We start from the raw sequence: 18,855 nt of genomic DNA, 5'->3' as shown, positions 1-18,855 counted from the left end.
ACAAGCAAATGAAAGAAAGACCAATGATGTACCATTTTCTTCCAGTGTGTGAAACATTTTTTTTTATAATAATTGGTCTACCTGAATAAATAAAAGTGAATAAAAAATAAAATACTGTAGTTGATGACTTTATTGATTTTCACTGTACATGTTCAGTAAAGGGAAACATATGGAGTTACAGATTTGTTACAGGGACATGTATTAACACTTCATATAGACAGACATCTGTCCTTTAAAAAAAAGAATGGTTATGGTGAGGCATTAACGAGCATGATACCAATACAATCTCCTCTTCAATCGAGTTTGGTAAGCTGATTCCCAATAAAAATGTACTAAGACACAGAATGCAATCAACACTGTCCAAAGCACCAGAGAACGGATTTAAAGACAATACGTTTCACTTCACTCTATTTCTCTGCTGGCATTATTTATCGAACGGGTAATTGAACACAACAAACCGGTTTAAATCTTTCTAGGATAATGATAATCACTCGCATGCGATATATCCACTGTTTATTTCCACGTCAAAGCAGGGACTCCTGGCTATGAAGGTGGTCATTAAATAAAGTGCTCCAGAGAAAACAAACTCCCATATCACTGCTGCCCCTTGGAAATCCATGAAAGGCCAAATACAATCAACTCTGCACAGCCACGATTCATTGACCGTTTTTAACAATACCCACTGACACTAGGCCATCTGTCTTGGTAAAAGAGCCTCTATGTCTCTGCAGTGAGCGATACAGGTTCGGTTGCCTAATTAGTGTTGGCTAGCGTATGAGTGGCTTCTGTTCACTGTTTTCAGAGACACACCAGCTTCATGCTCAAAATACAATGAAACAGATAAGCAACAGTAAATACTGGAGTAAAGGGAATGAGATTGAAGTGGGTGATTGGTAAACAAGAGGTGTGTGTGTGTGCACGCACCTACATGCCTGTGTGTATTTGTGACATATATAAGAATGTGTGTGAGTTTGAGAAAGAGATTTGGGAAACCAATTACTCAAAGTGCTAAGTGAGTGAGAAGCGGCAGGCGGCGGATGAGGCGGCTCAACACAGCTTATGTTTGGCACGGTCAATAGCCCGCATCAGTGCAATGCAGCAAGCAGATCCTTCCGAGACCTCGAGACAACAAACTTACAGCCACCCCCAGAGAGAAAGATGGAACCTGCAGAACTGTGGCTAAAACTGTTCTAAGAAAAGCATTATGTAGCCTGTTTTCTACCAATATTTTCAGGCGACAGTGGCACAGTTCAAACCACAGTAGTGGTTGTAAGGTGGTGCTTCAGCACTGAGATAAAACAATCAATACATGGGGACAATAGACTTGCATTTTGTTGCAACTACATTCATATTAATATGTTACATTCAACATTTGCTTTGAGTAAACCACTCCCTCCCAGCAAACATTCTCTGCCTCCAATAAAGCATATACTATTATTATGTGAGGTCAGGTGCTAAAATAAAAAAACATCTATTGCTTAAAGAGGAATTTTGTTCCATATCTTCCAAAAATGTCAATCAATTTCTGTCTTTCTCCCCAGAGTATGGTGGCTGCTCAAAGTGTTCTACTTCACAAAAGGATCCTATCAAATTATGTCAAGCCTTTTGTTACAGCATACAGATACAAGTATGAAAATAACCCCTTTGAGTATTGTGCACTGGATTTTCCCATTGAGAATAGGTTAGTTAAAGCAGTCAATGAGTAACATCATTATATAACCACAGTATTACAGAAGTCCAGAGTGGACATATGAATAATTAAAAAAAGTTATCTCGTTACGTCGAGATCAAGACATATTTATAGCATAACAAAAGTTGTTTTGTCGAGATCAGAAGATAATCAAAAGTACAACGTATCACCCATTCATTTCTTCAGATGCACGATAACCACTTCATCAAGGAGCCCTGTGGCTGTGTTGATCGCAAAGTGGGGCATTTAAGCCCGGAACGATGCCTGACAGGCGACACAGTCTCCCAGGGTCTCCGCCGCCCCAAGACCACATTAAATCACACGCAAGGAACAACACAGCTAACTTGGCTAGCCTTGTGAGCTTTCTAGCTAGCAAGCTAGCTTGTTATCTATGCTGGTGGTTAGCTTGCATAACTGATATGTGTAGAAATTACAAGGGACACTTCATTTTTTTGTGAATAATATTTACATTTGCAGTGGGTGAGCTGCATTCCTCACAGGCTGATCAGATTAAATTTCAGCCTCAGAGGCTGATAAATCAGGATGCTGCCCTGTAGGTTATTTCATTGGTAAATCTCCTTGCAGGCAGATTAGCTGTCAGCGCTGTATAGGCTGATGCATATAATCCAAAGTGAGTGAGCTCTATTTTTGGCAAGTTGATCAGATTCATTAGAAGCCGTAGAGGCTCATAAATTAGGGTGCTGCCTTGTAGGCTGTTTCATATGTAAGGCTCCTTGCAGACAGCCTACAAGTCAGCATCCTGATTTATCAGCCTCTGAGGCTGCTACTGAATCGAATCAGCGTGCCAGGAATAGAGCGCACCCAGTCTTGATCATATACATAATGCACTAACTGCTAATCTGCCTGCAAGGAGCATTACCTATGAAACAACCTACAAGGTGGAATCCTGATTTATCAGCCTCTGAGACTGCTATTGAATCTGAACAAGGTCTGAGGATAAAATGTAATCTTGTTAGTCTGTCAGGAATTGTGCTCACCCACTCTGTAAATTGTAATATTATCCATAAAACATGAAGTGCCCCTTACAATTATACACATATCAGTTATGCAAGCTAACAACCAGCATATATAACAAGCTAGCTAGCTAGCTAGCTAGTAAGACCACCTAGCTAACTAGCTAGCTGGCTTGCGCACTCACAAGACTAGCCAAGTTAGCTGCCTTGTTGCTTGCATGCGATTGTCTGTGGTCAGGCTGGCCTCAGAGACAGGCCAGCCTGTCAGGCATCGTTCAAGGCTCAAATGCCCCATGAAGGATTAGATGCCCCAAGACCTCTTAGTTCAAGGTAAGGGACATTTAGCTGGCTAACATTCTAATTTATAAACTGACAATGAGTGATATGTTAGCATGAAATGTACCATCGCTTAGTGTAGCAATCAATCAAAACATATGCTCTACCGCCTCAGCTATACTGTCAATCTACCATCAATGCGTCTACTCCTATTTATAGAGTTAGTCTCGTGATCTCGACAAAACGTTATGTCGTGATCATGAGATAAATAAGTTGTTATCTCGACATAACAAGGATTTATTTTATTTTATTCATATGTCCTCTCTGGACTTCTGTACAGTATAAAACCTTGAACCGTCAAGAATAACTTTCATAGGCAGCAATGGTGGAAATCAGCATTTGCGGAGCAATAAAATACTTAACACACGGTACTCATATAATCACAAGCTTTTTCTCATATTTAGCAAACTACAAAATGCATCTAACTCTACATGTCATCTACTCAATTCTAATTTGGCCTCACCTGCCACTGAATGATGTTTACTGTACTTACGTTTATTGAAAATGAAGTAGCATAATATGAATGTCTGATACTATCCAATAAAATTATGCAAAAACTGCCTTTACTGCAGAGGACTTGCCGAGACACAGTGATGTTCGAGGATGAGCTCATGCTCTTCTACCTACTTCCTGTCAAAAAGATGACTTCTTGTCAAAATTATGACACTTCCTCCCAGCATCAAAGTAAGGCTTGGCCACCTGATTCAAGTCAACACAATTGAGCAGTTTTGCTTTCACAGCAAATTGTGCTTAGGGGGTATGTCCCAGAATTGTTAAGGCTTTTTTTTTGTCAATACCAGACATTTTCTAAATACTAGCCTATACTTATGACATTCAACAGGATGTTTAGATGTTAGAGCAGTATTCAAGCTTCAAATATTCACAAAGTAGCACAATCATGTTTGAAAATAAGTTGAGAAACCATAAAGAGAAATTGGCCTGGTATTGTATTTAACACAACTCATGAGATGTCATCTCTTGGGTGGACAGGCAAGGTTCGCAAAGCATATCTTGTGGTTTGAATCTGTATTTAAAATTCAGAATAAGACACGATAATATAGTTTGTCTTTCCATAAAACCCATATTGATGTTAATGTATTAATTAAGTTTAAATGTTATGTATTTTAAGTTTGCTTTAGGTCTTTTTTTGTTTAAACAGTACAGTATTAGTTAGTATGGTAGGCCCATATATTATTTAAAAATAAATGGCTTGGTTTATTTTCAGGCATTTTCTGAACAACGTAAATTAAATAAAAAAACACTTTTTCTGAAAACAGTCTCTGCGGGCAACACTGATCGCATTACCCGACCATTAATATCAATGCTCTGCGAACCTAACCTGGGTATGGTGGCCCCTCCTCTCCTGTCTGTCAGAGAGAGGGCCTTAGAGGCTAAGGGGTTAGCTTTAGCATTTGCAATGGTTACAGGAGCCAGAGGGTGGCTGCAGCAAGAAGGAGGGAGGGCCCCAGGGTGGAGGCCAGGGAGGCAGGCAGAGGCCCACTGTTGATCACCAGCCTGTAGGAGACCACCTCCACCTTATAGCCGTTCTCCGTGGCCATGCAGCGGAACACCCCCTGCTTAAGGGGCAGGCCAGGGGTGGGTCCCAGCACACAGGAGTCTCCAATGATGAAGCAGGGGTAGTTCTGGATACAGTTGTCCTTCTCCCAGCGGTAGGTGGCGTGAAAGGAGTGCACGGGGCAGGGGAGGTTGACGGGGCCGTCCGAGTCAATCACCACCTGTTTGGGGTTTGTCCTATGGGTCTTCAGTGCTGTGGGGTTTCAGAGGGCACAGCCTGGTTAACATTGATCTCACCCAAATGAAATACTTATGGGCTGCCTAGACTAGAGAGTAGCCTATGGTTTCATACCTATGGATTGTTTACGTATCTACGGTTACAATCATAGGTGAGTTCAAAATGGGAATGGCAGGACAGGATTGGCAGGGCTACTTCATTATGTGAGAAATGTGTGGGTGAGAGGCCACACTCATAAACTCAGCAAAAAAAGAAACGTCCCTTTTTCAGGACCCTGTCTTTCAAAGATAATTCGTAAAAATCCAAATAACTTCACAGATCTTAATTGTAAAGGGTTTAAACACTGTTTCCCATGCTTGTTTAATTAACCATAAACAATTAATGAACATGCGCTTGTGGAACGGTCATTAAGACACTAACAGCTTACAGATGGTAGGCAATTAAGGTCACAGTTATGATAACTTAGGACACTAAAAAGGCCTTTCTACTGACTCTGAAAAACACAAAAGAAAGATGCCCAGGGTCCCTGCTCATCTGTTCGAACGTGCCTTAGGCATGCTGCAAGGAGGCATGAGGACTGCAGATGTGGCCAGGGCAATAAATTGCAATGTCCGTACTGTGAGACGCCTAAGACAGCGCTGCAGGGAGACAGGACGGACAGCTGATCGTCCTCGCAGTGGCAGACCACGTGTAACAACACCTGCACAGGATCGGTACATCTGAACATAACACCTGCGGGACAAGTACAGGATGGCAACAACAACTGCCTGAGTTACACCAGGAACACACAATCCCTCCATCAGTGCTCAGACTGTCCGCAATAGGCTGAGAGAGGCTGGATTGAGGCTTGTAGGCCTGTTGTAAGACAGGTCCTCACCAGACATCACTAGCAACAGCGTCGCCTATGGGCACAAACCCACCGTCGCTGGACCAGAGAGGACTGGCAAAAAGTGCTCTTCACTGACAAGTCGCGGTTTTGTCTCACCAGGGGTGATGGTCAGATTCGCGTTTATCGTCGAAGGAATGAGCATTACACCAAGGCCTGTACTCTGGAGCGGGATTGATTTGGAGGTGGAGGGTCGGTATGGTCTGGGGCGGTGTGTCACAGCATCATTGGACTGGGCTTGTTGTCATTGCAGGCAACCTTAACGCTGTGCGTTACAGGGAAAACATCCTCCTCCCTCATGTGGTACCCTTCCTGCAGGCTCATCCTGACATTACCCTCCAGCATGACAATGCCACCAGCCATAATGCTCGTTCTGTGCGTGATTTCCTGCAAGACAGGAATGTCAGTGTCCTGCCATGGCCAGCGAAGAGCCCGGATCTCAATCCCATTAAGCACGTCTGGGACCTGTTGGATCGGAGGGTGAGGGCTAGGGCCATTCCCCCCAGAAATGTCCGGGAACTTGCAGGTGACTTGGTGGAAGAGTGGGGTAACATCTCACAGCAAGAACTGGCAAATCTGGTGCTGTCCATGAGGAGGAGATGCACTGCAGTACTTAATGACGCTAGTTGCCACACCAGATACTGACTGTTACTTTTGATTTTGACACCCCCCCCCGCCTTTGTTCAGGGACACATTATTCAATTTCTGTTAGTCACATGTCTGTGGAACTTGTTCAGTTTATGTCTCAGTTGTTGAGTCTTTTTATGTTCATAGAAATATTTACACATGTTAAGTTTGCTGAAAATAAACGCAGTTGACAGTGAGAGGACATTTCTTTTTTTGCTGAGTTTATTGATGAAAAAATATACAAGTTATTGTAAATGATAACTTTGCTCTCAGTTAGTAGGACAATTGTGACTCAAAGCCCAGTAAACCTAAAACCAGACTAATGTGTACAAACTAGAGGTCGACCGATTATAATTTTTCAGCGCCGATACCGAAACCGATTATTGGAGCGAGTGATGTTTGAAACACTATTAGCGCACACATCGCTAACTAGCTAGCCATTTCACATCGGTTACATCAGCCTAATCTCGGGAGTTGATAGGCTTGAAGTCATAAACAGCACAATGCTTGAAGCATTGCGAAGAGCTGCTGGAAAACGCACGAAAGTGCTGTTTGAATGAATGCTTACGAGCCTGCTGGTGCCTACCATCGCTCAGTCAGACTGCGCTATCAAATCATAGACTTAATTATAACATAATAACACACAGAAATACGAGCCTTTGGTCATTAAAATGGTCGAATCCGGAAACTATCATTTAAAAAACAAAACGTTTATTCTTTCAGTGAAATACGGAACCGTTCCGTATTTTATCTAACGGATGGCATCCCTAAGTCTAAATATTGCTGTTACATTGTACAGCCTTCAATGTTATGTCATAATAAATTACGGCCTTTGTTAGGAATAAATGGACTTCACACAGTTCGCAATGAGCCAGGCGGCCCAAACTGCTGCATATACCCTAACTGCTAGCACGGAACGCAAGAGAAGTGACACAATTTCCCTAGTTATAAGAAATTCATGTTAGCAGGCAATATTAACTAAATATGCAGGTTAAAAATATATACTTGTGTATTGATTTGAAGAAAGGCATTGATGTTTATGGTTAGGTACATTTGTGCAACGACAGTACTTTTTTCGCGAATGCGCTTGTTAAATCATCACCCGTTTGTCGAAGTAGGCTGTGATTCAATGAGAAATTAGAAGGCACCGCATCGATTATATGCAACGCAGGACACGCTAGATAAACTAGTAATATCATGAACCATGTGTAGTTAACTAGTGATTATGTTAAGATTGATTGTTTTTTATAAGATAAGTTTAATGCTAGCTAGCAACTTAACTTGGTTCTTGCTGCCCTCGCGTAACAGGTAGTCAGCCTGCCACGCAGGCTCCTCGTGGAGTGCAATGTAAGGCAGGTGGTTAGAGCGTTGGACTAGTAACCGGAAGGTTGCAAAAACGAATCCCCGAGCTGACAAGGTAAAAATCTGTCGTTCTGCCCCTGAACAAGGCAGTTAACCCACCATTCCTAGGCCGACATTGAAAATAAGAATGTGTTCTTAACTGACTTGCCTAGTTAAATAAAGGTGTATAAAAAAAAAAAACATTTAAATAAAAAAAATCGGTGTCCAAAAATACCGATAACCGATTGTTATGAAAACTTGAAATCGGCCCTAATTTATCAGCCATTCCGATTAATCGGTCGACCTCTAGTACAAACCGACACAGAGATGCATTAAATAGTGTTCTGTTTTATTCTGTGGCCTGATACTTACTTTCTCTGGAAAATATCAGCTAAAATAACTGATTAAAATATAATATCTTTATATATGGTATTGCATCACCTTTCATCCTCCACTCCCTAGGATTAAATCTCTGTGTTCCAGGAATGGAAGAAAGGAAACAGTGAACGGATACATGACAGCTGCACTGAGACTGCGACCAAGAGAAGTAATGGAAAAAAGAGCTTGATAACAAAGACAGTACATATCCCATCAGCGGGGAGAATTTGTTTGGATTATTAGAGGTTAATATGGCTGAAGCTATTGGGCTTTGAAGTGAGGGCAAACTTTGATATTAAACCGCCCAATGGGTTTGAGCCTCCGCTCAATTATATGATATCATCTTCTGAGTTAAGCTCTGGAAAAAAGTTCCTTATTTCAGTTAATGAAGATACAGAGAGTCAGAGAGGAGGCGGAGTGGCACTCACCAGCAGCTTCACCACAGATAGAGGCATTGGAGTGGTCCAGACTCTGAGTGAGTGCCCTTCAGTATGAAACAAATTATTGAAGGAACATCAAATTAGCATGTACCATTTTGAACGATCAACCATTTTATGTAAATGAAACAATTATCATAAAACCTAGAATAGTAGTTGGAACCTCGACACTCCTCTGTGAGAAATGATATGTTATGGCTGGTATTGACTGTCATTTTCTGGTACACTGCATGTTTTCCATAGGTATCTGAACTGTATTCCAGGAGTGACATCATCACATCTCATACCCAGTGCTGATGTTGTATCCAGCTGGGATGGGTGTGCACCTCCTCCTGGCTGCATCCCAACCACAATAGGGATCCCGAGACAGAATGCACTCCCGGCAACTGTCTCCATAGCGACCGCAGTCAGCCAATGGTATGCGCTGAACCTCCATTGCCGTGCCCACATAAAGGTGGCCCTGGGGGAGAAGGCAGGGAGCAATACATGAGAGACAGGAAGAGACATACAGTGGCTATCATTAGAAGGGCATTGTTTAAAAGGATTGGACTGCAGCTACATCGTAAACAAATGAATCTACGGATATTAGTGCTAGCTGCTAAGGAGTGTTCGCTGATGGTCTCACAGTACCTTCTTAGAGTCGATGGCCATGCTTAGAACAGGACCCTCGTTGTGGAAGAGGGAGTACTGGGATATGATAAAGGCATCCTCGATAGTGTGCAGAACCTTGAGCACTTTCCCCTGTTCTATCACCAGAAAGAGAGAGAGAACATTATCAGAGGAGAGAGAGACACCATGGTCAAGCCCTGTTATTTTTGATGTATCCCGGAAACCCAGTGACTATTTTTGATTGAATATGGCCCCAGGTTTATAATAGCACATGCTGCCTTTTTCCTCTACTGGTCATTTCATCAGTGGCTGACTTACGGAGAGGAGCAGGCCTGTCCTACAGCTTGTCCTCTCTTATCTCCTCCCCAGATTGAGAGGCTATTACTTCCCACAGAAGACTTAACTGCTCTAATTTCTTATTAGGCCACCTCAGAGACCCATGGCTCTGTTCACATCTCTATCACTACTTTCCCTGTGGTAGCGACTGACTTCTTTATCATCTGATTAGGCTGTAGCTACTTTTTTTTTAATTCAGTCAATTTATCTGGGATTCTTGCCAAAAAATGCACTCTTATAATAAGCCCCAACTCATGCCTGCGTTGAGCAAACAACTTTTTTATTTACTTTGTCAAGGAGACTACGTCTTCTAAAAGATAACTTTTAAATAGGTTACACCAAACATCTATACATGAGATACAGTTTGATAGCCAAAAACAACGGGTAAACACGCACACACACACACACACACACACACACACACACACACACACACACACACACACACACACACACACACACACACACACACACACACACACACACACACACACCTGTTCCCAGGTACAGCACAGTATAGTGCTCGTCGTTGACTGCCAGCACCATGGCAGCGACAGTGTGTGTGAAGTGATCGTCGGTGGGCAGGTTAAGGGGAGCACCCCCGACCGGACGAATCACGTCCTCGATCTCCGGGTGGTCCCTGATCACCCCCAGGGTCTTAGGGTTGTGGGCTGTCGTGGAGTTCTTGAAGGCACACTGGGACAAGAAGTGATGTAATGACAGTGATGTAATCAGGAAGGGAGACAGACTTAGGCTGTGGCTTTGTCTTGCACAATCATTTCACAACCAGTGTCTGTCATCTGCAACTGTTTAAAAATAGAAACACAAGTCTTCCACTTCCCCAAAATTGACGGACTCACATGCATGAGCTTATGCAATTGGCCTTCGCAAAATGACTTTGATTGGCACTACGAAACATTCATTGAAAATAAAGTTAATTTAACTGATTCAGTGGGTGTCTTACTGTGCCAGGGCGATGTCCAATCAGAGGACTGCTGTAGCCCTTCAGTTTGGACGTGGCGAAGGCCTGGTCAATGTCCTCAATGGAGTAAGCACATATCACTGTCGTGTCCCTGGTCAACCAAACAATACAACACTTAAAAGCCTTCCTTCCTTCTACTTACTTTATTCAAACTTAACGTGAATCAGAATGTTGTTAGCAACTCAATCACAGACTGATAGCGGAGTAGAATCATATTACTATGACTCCTTAAAAGGACTTAAAAGATTTAAGGCTGCTCAAATATGCTAATAAAAGCACTCAAGCTCAAAAGTAATTGGCCGCCTCCACAGAGCAGAGCCCACTTCTGATTCAGAGTGGTTGGGTTAAATGCGGTAGACACAATTCAGTTGAATGCATTCAGTTGTACAACTGACTAGGCATCCCCCTTTCCCTTTCCCTTTCAAATACAATCATGTATTTTCCTCCCTGAAACTGTACATGTCTATCCAGCTCCTGTACCCCATTTGGATGTGCTGTGCATAATCCTCCTTTCCTCTGATTATGTTGTTTGTGCAGCTCATTCCTCTCCTGCATTTTAAGCAGCCATATGGGTTGAAGGGTGTTGAAGGTGTAAGGTGTGTACTCACCAGGCGTTGGAAAACAGGCCGTACATGACCCCGGTCCTCTTCTCCTGGGCCACTTCAGACAGCACAAACGCCTGTCTGATGTTGTTGTACTGCTGGGGGGTGCTACCCACACCACATATCACCCTGGCCTTCAGGAAGGTAGTCCACGAGTCCGCCAGCAGGTTTTTTATACCCCCCTCGTCCACCTGGAGACGGACACACAGTATACATCAGTACACCATAACATTAAAGCTGGAATCCTTAGCGGTGAAACTGCCAGGTTCATTTGCGATATTACAAACAACAAAGATGTTACTTCAAACAACAAACCCAGTTTTTTCCCCCTCTGACATCATTGCACATGTGACAGAACATCAGAGTATGTGCTAAGTTTTCTTTTTACCACGAGGCTGGATGCTCATCTCCTCTGTTTAAAAAAACAAAACTGTTTATCCTTTCGCGGAGCTCAGCTTTAATATGCAACAACATTGTAATACAGCTGATATAAGGTGATGTTGTTATGGTTACCATGCAGATTCGGCCGATGCGCGACCTGTAGGGCTCCTCGTCCACCATGGCCGTCTTGTTGATCTCACTGAAGAAGAAGTAGATCTCCTCCTTGTGTTTCTGAGAGGCTGGCATTACTGCTGCTCCACCAAACTGGGGGCCTGTAGCAGGAGAGAGAAAGGACTTCCACCAGTGCTTGAAGTGGACTGAAATAGATGCCGGTACTCATTTCTGGTGTCGTTGCTCTTTATATTTAGCTGCTGGTAATACTCAACCAGGCAATAAAACATTTGAGGCCAGTGAGCACCAGGCCAACTCAGTCACTGGTTGTAACTATTTGGGTCCTTTTCAAACTCCTAATGCATTTCATTCTAGCAGGGCCATCTAGTGTTCATAGTGATTACATTTCTGCATGCAGCATGTTACAGTTACAAGATAGACGATAATATAGAGTTGCTATTTCCATGCTCATCCACTCCAGTGCCTCATGCAGCTCTCCTACACCAATATAGTCCCATGTTGCTCTCATCCCACTCACTCTGCAGCCACTTGGTCTCAGTCTTTAGGAGCTTCTGAGTGCCGTAGGTCCGGCGGATAGAGCCAGGGTGACGCCCCACTGCCGACAGAGCAGAGTATAGATTCCCATCTGAGAGCGAGGGGGGGGTAAAGATAGAGAGAGAGATAAAGAGGAGAGAGAGACAAACAGAAGGTAGAGGGGAGAGATAAAAAAGAAATCAACAGAAGACAGCTGACTGCATCAACCAACATCCTCCCATAACCGTATTACAATTACCCCACTTAGGGCACTGTCTCCATAGCAATAAGGGAGGTAATTTGGAATCATGACATTAATGGTTCGATGAGAACTGAACATTATCAGAATGCTGCACCACTCTAGCAAATGGCTCGTTGGTTCATCACTCCAGTCCAGCCTGGTCTGCGATATCACAGAACCTGCTATACAAAGTAACCTTGCCATGATTTCGATAATACTGTGAGTTACAGCTTCGCTACATGTCGTGAACCATCTGTAGTACTATGGTACCATTTTAAACAGAAGCCAATGTTGAGGATCTGATTGGTCTGTATACTTATGAACATAATGGCTGGATGGAGCTCTCCACCAAAAACCTTTCAGATCCACAGAGAGGAGTTAACAAGGATGTAGAAATAGGGGTGAGGGATGGGTTTGGTTTTGTGCCAATAGCAGAGTTTCTATGGATGTTTGGCTGGAGTGTCTGTCTGTCCTCGCATCGTACCTGCGGACAGACTGACGGACCTCTGGGAGGGGTAGGGAGGGGAGATGTCAGAGGCTGGTGCCATCTGTCCATTGGTGGGGGCGTCAGTCAGCACAGTGTCATTTACCTATGGAGAAGAAATGACATCACAACCTCACAACCCATATCCTGAATGCTCTTACCTCCTTGTATACAGTACAAATAGAGATATAAGTTAAAGTTTTTTATTGAACACTACTACCAACTTTTATTAAAGTGATACAGGAGTTAAGTGAGATGAAAGTGTGACCGTTGTGAGAACACTAAACACACATGTTGAAGACAATAGCTATTCTATTCATCATCATGTCATCTTACCAGCAGCCAGCATTTGGGGGTTCCTGCATTTGTCCCGCATACCACAAAAGTGTCATTGACTTTCTGGATGACTGTGATGAAATTGTCGCACTCCAACTGTAGCAGAGAGAGAGAGAGAGAGAGAGAGAGAGACAGAGACAGAGAGAGAGAGAATATTGGAACTGATCCATTTTCCATAATTTGGCAGATAGCTCTGCAGTACTGAGGGAATGCATTGTCTGCATAACTTCATATGCATTGCATCACTTATTCATAAAGTACAGTAGCTGGACTGTTATCTCAAGAGAAACTTCCAGATGGAGTTTGTGCCTGAATACCAAATACAACATTGTACCGTTTCCCTGTCCCAACCTTTAACCTTTGGGACAGTTTCTACTGGGGATGATATGTGTCTGTTTAATTCATATTCGTACAGTAGCAACAAATCTTATTGAAAATGATGATGATAGTGATGACAACGATTGATGATGATGATGTTGATGGTGACCACCTACCTTTGGTGGGTCTGATTTGGCGATGCAAGCTGCCTTTGCGTTTTCATCAGTTTCCACACGGATCTGTAATAATATAAGATACATTCCAGTATGTCATACAATTTATCCATAACTTGTATGCAAATATTAGGCCTTTTCAAATATGCAAACAACTGCAATCAAACTCAGTACTGATTGAAAATGACAAAAGTCAGGTCCTGTGCCATAAACTAACAAAGGGAGGATTACTTTACTGTCTCTAGTATTGATCAACGAAGCGTAACTATAGGGCACAGACAATCAGAATAGTCACAAAAGACAAATGATAGGCTATCTTCTGCTCATGTTCGTCTAGTCAACATTGACATTATTAGCTCAGTGTATTATCTTTATTGTATGTTGACCTCATAAGTCCACACTATATAATCACTTCCTTCCGATTGGACAGAGATGAGAGCTGCTCTATAAATGTATGCATGACCCATCTCATGCGACGGAGGCTGTTGAACTAGGTCGACAGCTGCTGCCTCCTCTTTAAGCCAGTCTCCTGTGCCTTTACTGGGTTACTGTGTCACCACCACCGAGTATCTCTGTTCATCTCGTTGGTTACCAGCAACTCACCTGATGGTCGCGGACCCCCCTGTCAGTGAACGTCAGCACGTAGATCATTGTCTGGCCCCCCACGTACAGCACGTTGGTGCCCTCCTGGTGGTACACTGACATGTAGTTCTCCGGTTTGGAGAAGTGATACCTGGCCGGCTCTGTGGGCCATATCAAAGTAGATTAGGAGGTGTTGTTACAATGTCCTTATATGATATACCAGTAGATCCGTGTCGTTGGGGGTTTCAAGTTGAGTCAATTAAACATGTAATTGCCCATTATTTTCAGTTCATTAATTTGATTTAACAATAATGTATTAATTGAGCTCTGTGGTGTGGTCATGTAATGGTAAAAAAAAAAAAAAAAAGCCACCAGTCTACCTTTTGGCCCAAGTAATTTTTGTTGTACATGATATGAGGCAAAAGCTGTACAGTTCGAGAGAGAAAAAGAGTCTGTACTGAAATTGAACTGGTTGCCATGGTTAAGGACAATTTACCCTCGGTACTCCTATTCCTACAGGCACATGCAAATCCGACACTAGTGTGTCTACCAATTCAGTGGCAGACACGTTCTCGATGCTTCAGGAAAGTAGACAACTTGTTCCTCAATTGGCCGACAAAAGAGCCGCAAATGGCGCTGTCCACGGTGCTGAACTAGGCTTCGGTCACCAGTCATTTAAACCTCTACGGCGAGAAGACCGTAATGCATTCATCGATTTTATATTTCTGTTTTGACATGTCTTTGTCTCTATCGGGTACACTAGGACTGAATGTCGTTAATATGACATCCCTTTATAGGGTTGGTAGGCCTATTGTATAACATACGTTTGATTGATATGTCAAACAGATAGGCCATGTTGTTGTCTGTATTTGGCTGCTGAACGGCCAAGAGAAATACAGTCCTTTACACCTGTGATGACTATAGCATCGGTGCATCTTAACTTGATAGCCCTGATTATATTGATTGTGAATATATCAGACCACTGTGCAAGGTGTGAGGGCGTGAGTTCGAAAATATAATTGTTAGTTTGCTGCGCCGAATTCCCATAAATATGAATTGGGCTGTGTGTGTGTGTGTGTGTGTGTGTGTGTGTGTGTGTGTGTGTGTGTGTGTGTGTGTGTGTGTGTGTGTGTGTGTGTGTGTGTGTGTGTGTGTGTGTGTGTGTATGAGGTTCTGGAGCTCATGCTACTGCTCTATCCTCAACAAGCCTTAGCTACTGCAGTACCATCAACGCGTCAGCTCGTGCACCTGCATTGCAGTTCTGCAGCGCGACCAAAGTATTCACCATAATGCTGGGTTTTAACTGTAATGTAGTGGTTTTGTAATACGTTCACTGACATTGTGTCTTTGAGTAAACGTAATGATATTACATTCAGAGCTCCTGAGCACTCTGTTCAATTAGCACGTATCATTTAGCCTTATATTCTGTCTTGAAGAGGGAATGAGGTGCAGAGCAGAAGAAATATCCGGACATTGATCACAAATAACAGCTGTCTGATTCATAAACAACACCAGGACAGCGTTTCCATGACAACTGACAAACGTCTACCCACTGCCCTAGGTTGTAACCTCACACATGAGTTATCAGTGACTGAAACGCAAAAACGTACAAAACCTTCAAAACACTTAAAGGTCCAATGCAGCCGAATGTACCGCCTGGTGATTTTACCAGGCAGGCTAAAATTCCCTCCCACCAAAACGGGCAGAAATTTCAGGCGGCCTTTTTAAACAGGTCTTACACTAAACGGGCATTATCAACCTTTTTACAATTTCACAGTATTATTCCAACATCATATTGTGGAAATATATGTAAAACACAGGAAAACACGTTTGACTGCACTGGGCCTTTAACATACAGCCTCTGCATTGGCATGCTGAGGTGCGCTCTGAATTCAAGATTAGATGTCTTCGTAGGAGTGGGTCACTATTGTATAGGACAGGCTACTCGAATAATCAACACCTAAATAGTAATAATAGGCTATCTTAATTAAGCTAGTTTCTTGTAAAACACAATTGGTTCTGAATAATTCTACCGTTCCCGCTGCCATAAACCTGTTCCAAACAACACTTCTATTCCCTTACATTTCATTACAATGGAATAGGCCAATGGGCCTAAATTAGCCCACATGAAGTTTAATATAATCTAATACACAGTGCTTAATTTCTCCCATTTAATCTAATACGCAGTGTTTACTTTCTTCCATGTAATCTAATACAAATTGCTTATTTCATTTAATTTAGTTGAGAACTGGGACACATAAATAATTTGACAAATCGTCTATTGAAATTATACAATTATACCAAGTCCTAAGTGTTTTCTCTCTCATCACATTATTTGCGTTTCTCTGAGATCCGTTCTCATTGGCACAATGCCAAACATTCTGTCAATTTAATATAGCCTAGTATCATTATAAGGCTACATTTCTATTTTGTTGGTATAGCTTGTTTTGAGGAACATTTTACATGATTGTCTACCTTGAATCATGCATGACGTCATGCATGTATAAACGCGCGATGAGGAGTGATCCACGACTTGTATTTTCAAGTAGACTACAGTCTAGTGTTCATTGTTAATCTAACTATTTCCATGGAGGAAAAACAAGGTCCTCGCATATAGCCTAATACACAGACAGGGCGTATCTGACCACCCTAAACGCAAATAGCAAAATTAGCACATACCTTTTACAATGAATTTCAGTCGAGGTGACTTTTCGGCGAAAACCATGGAAAAAACGGTCGCCAGTATTATATAATTCATCATTCCACGTCTTCAATGTGCCCGATTTCCAAGGATTTAATAATCGAATGAGTTCTTACTTTATTATTTCCACAATAGGCAATCAATCGGCTTTCGTATTGGTATAATGTATTGATCTATGCGACTGACTATTGGCCTCAATCATGCAACCAGTGCAGGTCTGTCTTGCCGACAGTCCACTGAAGAATCGGGGTATCAGGCTCCACCTCAAAAACAAAAAGAACGGTGGGTGTGAGGAATGGGGCGCGAAAAAGAAATGTAGTCTTTCGTGATGTATGGAAGCGCACCATGGTCACTTTGAGAGTAAGTCCACCATAAACGCGTAATTTGATACCTGTTGCTCTTTATGCTCGCTGCAGTGTGTTGGAGGACTAATCCTGTTCAATCACGTACATGTACAATATGCCCCTGTAATGTGCAGGCTATGTTTTCTTACGTTCTTAGACCTAACGTGAGCAACTGGAAAACATGTTCTAGCCTGAATATGTTTTTCTTTGCTAAACACAGCCATTTTGTTTTAATCGGGCAGTAGTGTTAACACATTTTAGGTCCACATCAAGAAGCCAATAATGGTAGAGATGGGTTATTGTAATATTGCCCAATCAATACCTGTCAATAGTCACTTGTACGCCCAGAAAGCGATAAATCATCAAAGCAGTTCTGCTGTGTGTGCATCCAAGGAGGGTTAATTGACTTGAATGTCAGAAGATGCATCAATGCCCATGGCAGGAAAAATGGTTTAATGGATGGTCTCATCTTAATGGTGGTGTCAGTGTCTGCAACGGTGGCTACCATCTGAGACACTAAAGAAGAGCGCTCACAGCCACACAGGAGTAATAGATATTTAGACACTTTTAGTAAAATACGATAGTTACATAATACAGAGATAATTTGGCACCTATTGTTTAGATATAGGCGACTGTATCTGCAGCATATGCCATACTTCTACCCATCGCCTAGATTAATTAGTCATTGTCACCTATAACTACATTTTATTTCCCTTCTTATAAAATCCAATCAGTAGGAGTTCCACAAAATGATTTCCCTAGAAACGGTGACCCAGCACCTTTGTATAATTAATACAAATTAAAATATGTTTGGTAAGTGTAATGGATGAGACTTGAGAATCTTTAACCATGGGGTTTTAGCACCACTCAGTGGTAGGCATCAGGCCAGATAAGGGGAACACAAAGCATCATGGTTCTTTTATCACCTGGAATTCAGACACAAGGGCCCCAATTCAATCAATTATAGGTAAAGAAAAACCGCACTGTGGGATCATTAAAGGTGTTAACCATGTTAAAACTGACACCTAACAAGTTCTTTCTCTTGTGGACATATCTGTGTAGAGGTGCAATAATACTGTAGACCTGTACTGTAAACCATGAGGCCTACTTGAGAGTATATATTTCTTTGGCAGGCTATTGTAAACCTAAATAGATTTATACCTACAAAAAATTATGATTTTTTTGTCCTCGCAGTCTTTAATATCAATGAACATTGCACCTGACAGCACAAGTAAGTAAAGAATGCCCTTGGATTTGCTTCCCATAGGGAGCATTGGCTTATGACGCTACAGTAAAACCTTTGGATTCCATTCCATGAGAGGAAATAGTTGCATTAAAACAGATAATATGACAGGCCAGGCCTCGGGTTAGCAGCCACCAGACAGACCTATATAACAGATTGAGACATGCAGAGGTAATCCAAAAGGGTTTAAATCTCTGCAAATGCACGTGATTATCATTTTTTCTGGATTATTCTGGGCAAGGGCAAGAGAGAGAAAATGATTTGCTCTCCACAGAATCTACTTAAAGCTGGTGGGCTTCATATCCGTCTGGACGGGAAATTGTCAGTGGATCGTGGATCTCCTGGAGGTTGATTGTGGAGGTTGACCTTCATGCTGTCACCTTCAACTGAACTAATGAGACAATATACAGCAAAACCCTAATTTACTATTTCCTCCTTTCCCGTCTGAAAATTAAG

At 42.3% G+C, this 18,855-nt stretch overlaps 1 protein-coding gene across 1 annotated transcript; it reads right to left on the bottom strand.

Annotated features, from left to right (window-relative positions):
• Positions 1–112: 112 nt before the first annotated feature.
• On the bottom strand, positions 113–17,272 carry LOC115176783 (semaphorin-7A). Its single transcript, XM_029737066.1, has 14 exons — positions 16,791–17,272; positions 14,133–14,272; positions 13,533–13,595; positions 13,039–13,134; positions 12,703–12,808; positions 11,982–12,089; positions 11,465–11,604; positions 10,958–11,142; positions 10,332–10,440; positions 9,862–10,063; positions 9,053–9,168; positions 8,710–8,882; positions 8,414–8,469; positions 113–4,768 (listed from the first exon to the last, which is right to left on the bottom strand). Exons 1-14 carry the CDS (start codon positions 16,870–16,872, stop codon positions 4,422–4,424), a joined length of 1,923 nt encoding a protein of 640 aa, XP_029592926.1. The 5' UTR covers positions 16,873–17,272; the 3' UTR covers positions 113–4,421.
• Between the last annotated feature and the right edge of the window lie 1,583 nt (positions 17,273–18,855).

This window comes from Salmo trutta, chromosome 37, assembly GCF_901001165.1.
Source record: "Salmo trutta chromosome 37, fSalTru1.1, whole genome shotgun sequence".
Classification (NCBI taxonomy): domain Eukaryota; kingdom Metazoa; phylum Chordata; class Actinopteri; order Salmoniformes; family Salmonidae; genus Salmo; species Salmo trutta.
Note: the sequence above shows the minus strand (reverse complement) of the source record. Positions and strands in the feature narration are given on the sequence as shown.